The sequence below is a fragment of the Macrobrachium nipponense genome, chromosome 11, assembly GCF_015104395.2.
Source record: "Macrobrachium nipponense isolate FS-2020 chromosome 11, ASM1510439v2, whole genome shotgun sequence".
Taxonomy (NCBI): domain Eukaryota; kingdom Metazoa; phylum Arthropoda; class Malacostraca; order Decapoda; family Palaemonidae; genus Macrobrachium; species Macrobrachium nipponense.
In genome coordinates, this window is record NC_061087.1 from 22,089,858 (window position 1) to 22,099,857 (window position 10,000).

The 10,000-nt window shown below is 35.6% G+C and overlaps 1 protein-coding gene across 3 annotated transcripts in view; it reads left to right on the plus strand.

Moving 5' to 3' along the window:
* Positions 1-4,904: 4,904 nt before the first annotated feature.
* The window catches only part of LOC135195627 (LIM/homeobox protein Lhx9-like), an 82,808-nt gene continuing 77,712 nt past the window's right edge, over positions 4,905-10,000 (plus strand). For all 3 annotated transcript variants that reach the window (XM_064222011.1, XM_064222084.1, XM_064222168.1), the window contains exon 1: positions 4,905-5,317. In XM_064222011.1, the coding sequence (XP_064078081.1) occupies positions 5,112-5,317 (206 nt within the window). In that variant the 5' untranslated portion in view covers positions 4,905-5,111. The remainder of the gene's footprint in view (positions 5,318-10,000) is intronic.

Consider the following 10,000-nt stretch of genomic DNA (forward strand, 5'->3'; position numbering starts at 1 on the left):
CTTCATACCCAATGAAATGTGTATTATGTTTGACACAGTTGATTTCTTGAGGAATTTTGATACCTGAATGAAGTCACATTTCCAGGACGCTTCTCAGATTCAAGAAATTCCAGAGGCCACAGCAACTGGAAATGCTTCAAGAGGTCAAAGAAATAAAAAATAAAAACCAATGAAGGAGATCCATAATTTTGCTTAAATGTATTCTGCCTAAATGCTAATAAATATTTGCTCATTCAGACATAGGAATCGGTCATAAAAACATCTGACTAGTTCGACCAACATTCTGGAATTACCGGAACAATAAATAGAAAATATCTTTTGGAACTTCTACATCTGAGAAGCAGAAACATTCTGGAATACAGAATATTTGAGAATACAAAACGACGTCATGCAATTCAACAGTCTCTGGAATTCCACAAGTTTTAGAATTCGCAGATGCCAGCAGGATTTTATACGTAGTTCTGGAGAGAGTTAATGTATTGATGGCAAATTATCCATCTGCATCTAAATACTAAAGTAATCTTATCAAAATGACTTTGTGCCTACTTAAGATAAATCATTAAAGGTGCAGACACAGCCAATCTCTGCTGAGCATTAATAGCCTTCATTCATCATCATTTGCATCTTATTACTGAAGCAATCTTCTCGCTATGAGGACTTTGTGCCTACTGAAAATAAAACATTTTTTAAAAGGGTAGACATATCTAGTCTCTTCTCACCACCAATAAACTTCGTACTATTCTTCTTGCATTTTAATACATTTTTTCTATTTACCTTTTCATTAATTTATTTTTTCTTTTTTAATAAGCGACGTTTTTTCTTTCTATCTTTGTCTTTACTTCCTCTTCCTTCTTCCTAATGAACACCATATTCTTTGGAATCTTGAATTTCAAGTCAGTGGCCACTGATGGCTCGGTCCTTAAGAATAGGTTTCATCTACTGAATAATAATAATAATAATAAATCAATATCTGTGTCTTGATCTGTAATGACGATAAAGAATCGGAAAAAAACCTTTTTTTTTTTTACCATATAAAGCAACCGAGAAGAAACGGCCGAAAAATTCGCACCCACCCAATTTCACCCCTCTTATCAACTGCGCACATCTAAATGGGGGGGAGGTTTCAATTACACATTTAATTAAGAATAAGCAGTAAATAATCCCGTAGCCACAACGGAGCCGTAGATAGCTTATCTCTTCAACAGCGCATAAGTATAAACAAATAAAATAAAATTTATGGCGGATTCTCGAGTTGGAGGGGCGTCGTAAAAAACATCGGAAAAAAACCCCCCCCCTCAAAAAAAAAAAAAAAAAAAAAAAAAAAAAAGTATATTTGCATAGTGACTCTCTCCTCTCGGTCGAATCTGCATTTAGCTTGTAACGAGAAAAATCTTGTGGTCTCGCGTTACTTATATGGAAGCGCTTGTTTTTAATTTTTTTGTTTTTTTTGTTAAGTGCATCTATCGTTACGGTTTCCTACTCTTCAGATACACAATTCTGAATTACAGACACTAGAAGTGAATGACAGTTCGATTATATATATATATATATATATTATATATATATATATATATATATATATATATATATATATATAATGTGTGTATACACACACACACACACACACACACACACACACACATATATATATATATATATATATATATATATATATATATATATATATATATATTATACATCGAGCTACAATGTCCTTTACTATCTAATTCGCTCTACTCGGAATTAATATATTTTCATATATGCTTAACCGAAGGGGAATTTTTGAATTTTTTACACGATAATAGATTTGCCTGGTCCCAGGCGCGAACCTAAGAAGCCATTCAAATTCAGGACGTCAGTGGAAGCTTTTACCTACCCCACCTTCGGTTAAGCATATATGAAAATATATTAATTCCGGGGTAGAGAGAATTAGTTATTAAAGGACATTGTAGCTCGTATATATATATATAATACTACATATTATTAGATATATATATATATATAATATATATAGAATATATATATATATATATATATATATTATATATATATATATATATATATATATATATATATGTATATATATATATATATATATACATAAATATATATATATATATATATATCTGTATATATATATATATATATTATAGGTACATAGGTTTGAATTACAGTCGCTTAAAAATGAATAAAAGTTGGATTACTATTAAGCTTTTTTCTTTTATAGACTTGAATTATAGTCACCAAAAATAAATTATAATTCGGTTATCATTAAGTTTTTTTTTTATCCACAGACAACCACGTTTGAATTACAGTTCCACCTAAAAATAAAATGGCTGTTAGGTTATCAGTTAGTTTTTTTTTTTTTTTTTTTTTTTTTTTTTTTTGTCTACAGATAAGCAGGGCTGAATTATAATTACTAGAATGAATAAGTGTTCGATTATTATTACGCATGATTGCATTAGTTACTCAAAATAAATAATTGTTCGATTATCAATATTTTTTTCTATAGATATACAGATTTGAATTACAGTCCCAAAAAGCACGATTTATCATTACGTTTTTTTTTTATCTACAGATACGCAAGTTTGAATTACAGTTACTAGAAATAAATAATTGTTCGAGTATCATTACGTTTTTTCTACAGGCACACAGATTTGAATTACAGTATATAAAAGTACATAACAGTACGATTGTCACTTTTTTTTCTAGATGCACAGACTTGAATTATAGTCTTTGAAAAGAAATTACAGTCTAAAATGATCATTAAGTTCTTTCTAAGGATATACCAGTCTGAATCTCCGCGAAAAATACAAACGACAATCTGACTGCCTAAGAACAAATGCTCTCCCTACTTTGCCTTGTAAATTTTATATAGTAATTATTCCCCTCTATCAAAACGCATTAACATAACTACCACATCCCTCCTCTCCTTGTAGTTCCTGTAGGACCGTACATCGCGCCCAATTAACATTTAATATCCTATATATTTCAAAATCCATTCGCCTGACCGCGGCCGTAGCTCAGAAGCTAATGTACTGTTTAGTACCTCGTACTCTATGCATATTTCTCAGGTGCGAGTGATTTATGGACCACACACTGGCGTCGCAGAGGCAAAGGTCATCGACGCTTTCCTTAGGTGCGAGTGGTGTAATGGCGTCCTTTGGGGGAGGGGGGGGGGGGAGGTTAACAGGACGTAGTACATTAGAAGCGTAAGAACGATTTCTTCGTAAAATAAAAAAAACAACATTGGAAGAAGGTAAAGTTAAAGAAGACGGACAGCTTATAAGGAAAAACACAGAAAGAACGAAGCGAATAAAAAAAAAAAAAAAAATAAAAAAAAAAAGTAATGCAGCTGAGGCCCGGAAGACCAGCGCAAAGAACTTTTATTAACATCCACAGCGCGCCACTTAATTCACAATATAGGTGGTTATTAACACTCACCGATAATAGGTACCCCGAGAACCCAGCATCCCAAGGGAAGAACATAACAGCAGTATATTATAACAGCTTCTCGTATGTATCTGCGTATGCCAATTTGACCTAAGATGCGTATGGAAAAATACGCACGGCGCAGCATTTCATACAGAGTAATTTCACCATAAAATAACTGTAGCGTTTCGAAAGCCACATCCTGGTATTAATAAATGCATAAATCAATCAGTCAATCAATTGATAAACTAATTAATTAATTAAGAGCTAAATACAAATAAGTTGAAAAATACCCACTGCGCCGCATTGTTTAATCTCACAATTAATAACATTTGCGTTTAGAAATCTTCTTCCTGGTATGAAAAATAAATAACTAAACAAACAAACAAACAAATACATGAAACCCACCTTCCTGATCTACGTTGCTTTAGTCTAGTATGAAGTAAAAGTAGAATCAACCCCCCCCCCCCCCCCCCCACCAAAAAAAAGGGAATATCAAACTTAAAATTCTGGTTTATATACTTACATTGTACTTTCCACCTACGCCTGCAAGCATCTTGGATCTTTTCTCTGTCTTTAGTGGCTGCTGTACGTAGTTGCCGAATTCAGAGAAACACATTATTCTGCCAGAGGGAAAAAAAGCAAAATTAATTAATAAAAGCACAAAAAAATACAGTATACTTTAACCTTACAATACCAATCATCAAAATCATTAATAAATACAAAAAGAAGGTAATAACTGATACCCTGTTCGTAATCAGAGATGACGAAATGTGATGAAAATCATATGGAATTAAATATGCAAAGTACTCTGCCATTCAGAAAGGTTACCAATAAATTAAGCTTTTTATTTCTTTATTTATTTTTCTAAATATATCATACTCGTTGTGATAAACTTTATACAGCGAAAGCTATTTCTGTAGAATCTAAGTTCTTGGCGATTCCTTAAAAATAAAGAACGTTTACCCCCAAGTAGAACCATTGTATTGTAAATTGTAAATCATTGGAATAATCAATAATCATTTTTACCCATTTAAATAAATACCACGTATCTAACATAAGGCAACTACGTATGCATGTAGGCATTAATGTAAGTGCTTATCGAATTATATAATAAATATATATATATATATATATATATAAATATATATATATATCAATAAAAGGATCCACAGTAATATCCTTGTTTATCCAGATAAAAATATGTTTATGGCAATATATTTATCCGGATAAACAAGGATATTACTGAGGATCCTTCTATTGATTTCTTAGAAGCACGATACGGTGTTTTTGTATTGCATATATATATATATATATATATATATATATATATATATATATATATATATTATATATATTAATATATATATATATTATTATATATATATATATATATATATATATATATATAAAGAGAGAGAGAGAGAGATTTTTATAAAACGACCTGTGCCTTCTTCTCCCCCTGCAGGTTGCAGGACCAGGGGCAGGACCTCAAGGCCGGAGGACGCGAAGAAGAAGAAGGCTGGTCCTTCATTGAAGCTTCGGCAGCGGCGGCGGCGGCGAAGGGCCAAGGAGAAGAAGGAGAAAAAGAAGAAGGGAACGACGCCACCGGCGGAGGAGGCGGGTGGGGGGCGGCAGCGCCCAGGAAGAAGGGGAATAAGAACACCGACAACCCGAAGATGCTGGATCGTCAGGAGGACAGCGTCGTGCAGGAGGAGGTGATCTGCGTGGGCTGCGGCGGCAGGATCACCGAGAGGTGGTTCTCGAAGACGCAGGAGGGCGTGTGGCACTCCGACTGCCTCCGCTGCTGGGAGTGCCACCAGCCCTTGGAGGAGAAGTGCTTCGCCAAACACGGACACCTCTACTGCAGGGAGGACTATTTCCGGTGAGTACCCACGGTGATGCCACTTACACCGTAATTACGCGTCATATGTACTGTACGTATGTTACAGTACACTATAAGCAATATAATCATATGCAGTGTAAGTACGTTACAGTACACTGTAAGCAATATAATCATTTGTACCGTAAGTATGTTACACAGTACATTGTAATCACTGCAATTATATGTATTGTACGTGTTACACAGTACACCGTAATCACTGTAATCACATGTACTGAACGTATGTTACACATTACACCGTAAGCACTGCAATTATATTGTACGTATGTTTCGCGGTACGCTGTGTGCATTGTAATCATACGTACGTATTTGCTTGTATTTTTTTTTACTCCATAACAGGAATAGGGAGACATAATCATTGACATGTTTAAAGGTACTAAAAGGTGCATAAATACATATGTATATATATGACCATATACGCGTGCGCGTGCATATATGTATCATAAACAAAAACCACAATCGAAACTTACTCTAAAATAGACAAACCATGAACCTCAAATTAAACTACTGCCTAAGAAACAAGAAAACAACAAAATTCTGAGGTCTCAAGATGAATTTGTAAAATTTTCTCTTTCGAAACCTCCGACGAAAAAACAAAACTCGAATTGCAACCGTCAAATAGATAGGAATTTCGAAGCAGCTGTATTTTCGAATAAATTGCTATTTGTTATTGGTGTTGTTGTTGTTGTTGTTTTTGTTGTTGTTGCTGTTGTTGCTCTTCTTCTTCATCGTCGTCGATGCCTATTTCTTCTTCTTCTGCCATCGAGAGCATTTTATATGTATTATTGTTATTGTTGTTTTTGTTGTTATTCTTATTCTTCTCCTTATTATCTTATTCTTCTTTTTCTTCTTCTTCTTCTTCCATCCACTCATCCTCGTAGGTCCTTTGCTCGTAGACCCATTAAAGCTAAGAGCAGCTACAAGCAGCCTTCGAACGCCAAAGAGAGAGAGAGAGAGAGAGAGAGAGAGAGAGAGAGAGAGAGAGAGAGAGAGAGAGGCGGAGGCGGAGGCGGAGGAGGAAAGCATTAACACCCAAGGCCGTAATTCACTTCGTTAAACCTTACGGAAGATCATCGTTAATGAGACAAATCCCGGGCTAAATCCCGAGGAGAAATCCCTAATCCCTCCTCAAAGCAGGCAATCCCACTCACCTACTCCCCCCCCCCCTTTCCCCCCCGTGTCACCTCCCCCACCTCCCCCCTCCGACAACACCCAGGTCCAATTAAGCAGAGCCCTCCGACTATATTCTACACAATAACATGGCAAGTGAATTTAATGAGACGGACACATACACTCTCGCAGTTCCTCTTTAGGCGAGGAGGAAGAGGAGGAGAAGGAGGAGAAAGAGGAAGAGGAGAAAGGAAAGGAGGAAGAAGAGAAGAAGAAGAAGAAGAAGAAAGGGGTAAGAGAAGCTGAAGAAAGAGGAGAGACAATGAGGAATAAATGGAGGGAGTGGTAAATGATGAAGACAATAAAGACGAATAATCAGAGAAAATGCGAGGAGAAAGAGGGAGAGGAGAAAGAGGAAAGAAGGTGAAAGAGAAGGAGGAAGAAGTGAAGAAGAAAGGGGTAAGAGAAGCTGAAGAAAGAGGAGAGACAATGAGGAATAAATGTAGGGAATGGTAAATGATGAAAACAATAAAGACGAATAATCAGAGAGAATGCGAGGAGAAAGAGGGAGAGGAGAAAGAGGAAAGAAGGTGAAAGAGAAATTATGAAGAAGAGAAGAAGGAGAAAGGGGTAAAAGAATCTGAAGAAAAAGGAGAGACAACGGAGAATGGTAAATGATGAGGAGAATAAATACGAATAATCAGAGAGAGGACGAGAGAGGAGAATAGGAAAGAGAATAAGTAAAAGGGGTAAAATTATACTGAAGGAGGAGGAGGAGAGAGAAGAGAGAGTAAAGACGAATAATAATCAGGGAGAAGACGAGAAAGGAGAATAGGAGCAGAATAAGTGAGAAGGAAAAAATTAACAACGCGAGTGTTGACACAGAAGAGAAGGAATGAAGGGGAATGATCAGAGGGAAGAAGAAAACGAAGGAGACAAAATAAATAAATGGCATAAAAAAAAATAATGATGCGAACGTTGACATAGAGGAGAAGGGAAAAAGAAATATGAAAGAGCAAGAAAAGGAGGGGAGGAAGGAAAATAGATAATAGCAGGTAAAAAAAATACATATTCTTGCGTATTTCCTCTAGACGAACGAGAAGATAAAGAAGAAAGAAGGGGCTGAAATACTGAAAAAGAGGAGGAGATGGGATAAAAGAAAGAGAGTAAAACATTAAAGAAATAAAAGAAGGAAGCTTCTTGTATATTTTCTGCGAGAGGGGGAAGTGGGAAAGATAAAAAAAACGCGATGGAAAAGGAATAACGAAGAAAAGTAAAAGCGGAAATACATAACATATATACGGACAGACAGACAGAAAGACACGCAAGTGATTAGGTGGTAAGGCGAACTTGGAAGAATGACGGAGCGATAGTAAGACCGAATAATTTCAGACGCTAAGAATCAAGTCAAGGCAGATATTACATGACAGGCCAAAGAGATGAATTTAAATCAAAGGAGGAAAAACGAAACAAACTCTCTCTCTCTCTCTCTCTCTCTCTCTCTCTCTCTCTCCTCTTCTATATAATATATATATATATATATATATATATATATTATATATATATATTATAAACACACACACAAACAGGGGGAAAAAATACAGGAAATGGTAAGCCATCAATCACAAAAAAATAAATTCTTTTGTATAGAAGTGTGCATGTATATACATTTATATACATATATATACACGTGTGCAGGTGCGCGTATATATAATATACATCATTGAGCATATGAATACGTGTGGAGAGAGAGAGAGAGAGAGAGAGAGAGAGAGAGAGAGAGAGAGAGATCGAAGCAACATGGCGTAAGAGAGAAGAGAGAGGAGCGAGAGACTGCCAGAAATAGGGAAAGATCGAAGCAACATGGCGTAAGAAAGAGGAGAAGAAAGAGAGAGAGAGAGAGAGAGAGAGAGAGAGAGAGAGAGAGAGAGAGAGAAGGGGGGAAACTGACACCGAATAAGAAAACTCCTTGGCCGATATATAATATACAAAAAAGCGAAATATAAAAAAAAAGAGAAAAAGAGGGGGAAAAAAGAGCTGTAAAATGGTGAGTTATAAACGGGAGAAAACAGCGTAGTCGTATAAGGGGCAAGAATAAAAAAAAAAAAAAATTACGTATGAGGGGAAAAGAAGGACTCACGAGAGGGGAAGAAGTAGAATTTAATGAGACACCGCGCCTCAAGTTCCCCTTTACTTGAGTGTGTTTATCCCCGAGGCAAAGGGAAGGAGCCGAGGGGGAGAGAGAGAGAGAGAGAGAGAGAGAGAGAGAGAGAGAGAGGAGGTGCAGAGCGAGATGCTGCAAGACATAAAGGGGAACAGTGCAAACCAGAGATATGCATAGACAGACACACACACACAACACAGAGAGAGAGAGAGAGAGAGAGAGAGAGAGAGAGAGAGAGAGAGAGAGATTATGATAAAACTGAGGAGACTGGAAGAAAGTTCAAAATAAATGGATTGCAAGTAACATAAGATGCAGACAGAGAGAGAGAGAGAGAGAGAGAGAGAGAGAGAGAGAGAGAGAGAGAGAGATTCTTGAAAATATGGAAAATGACTGACTTGTGATCTATATACATCGACTAAAAAAAATTTATGTCTATCGTTGTTGTAATATGCAACAGTGGAGAGATCGTGCCTTTAAAACTGGAAAGATTTAATTGTATAAGTAAAGAATATATTACGAGGAAACACAATATCCAACCAATAATAAATATAATAATACTCGCACGTGTCGTGCTGTAGGAATAAATCAAAATGCCGTCGTGTTCTGGAAATAATATTAAAATCGTTTTGGAAGTATGTAATAAAAACTGTGGTAAATTTTAACGTTTTTAATATATATTTCCAAAACAGAACGGGATTTGGTCTCTGAAAAATAAGTTAATAATTGTAAAATCATAGACGCAGTCCTGTATACTGTGTACACATGACTCAACTTGTCTTAGTTATCAGTAATAAAAATACAAAAATTAATGAATAAATCTGAATGCATTACAAGAAGAAACCGATACAGAGAAGGCTTTACAAGTTACACAGTAATTACAAAACCTGAAATATCGATATAAAAATACATACATTTATGAAGAAAATGGAACGCATTACAAGAAGAGACCGATACAGTGAAGGCTTTATAATTTACACAATGATTACAAACCCTGAAACATGAGAAAGAAGATAACGTAAAAATGTAAAGAAAAATGCTGACACGTCACAGCGAGAAGCCAAGTCGGCGAATACTTTATAATAATGAAAATAAAAAGACTAAAGAAAAAAAAACGAAAAATGTTAAAATGTAAAGAAAAAGTGAGACTCCTCCGGAGATGATTTTTTTCACGCCATCTTTTTTTCGTCTAAGAAAAAAAAACAGCAAAGAGTCGACGGAGAGAGAAAAATCGTTGTAGGAATTTGACTGCCTCAGACTCATGGCTCCCAAATGAAAAAAAAAAAAGTAGGGTTGAAAATGGGATCGGGTTTCAAAATAGGCGATGGACTGCAAAGGCAAATTGACGCAGGAGAGTTTAATGTTAATTTATACATAAAGGTTTCAAAAAATTC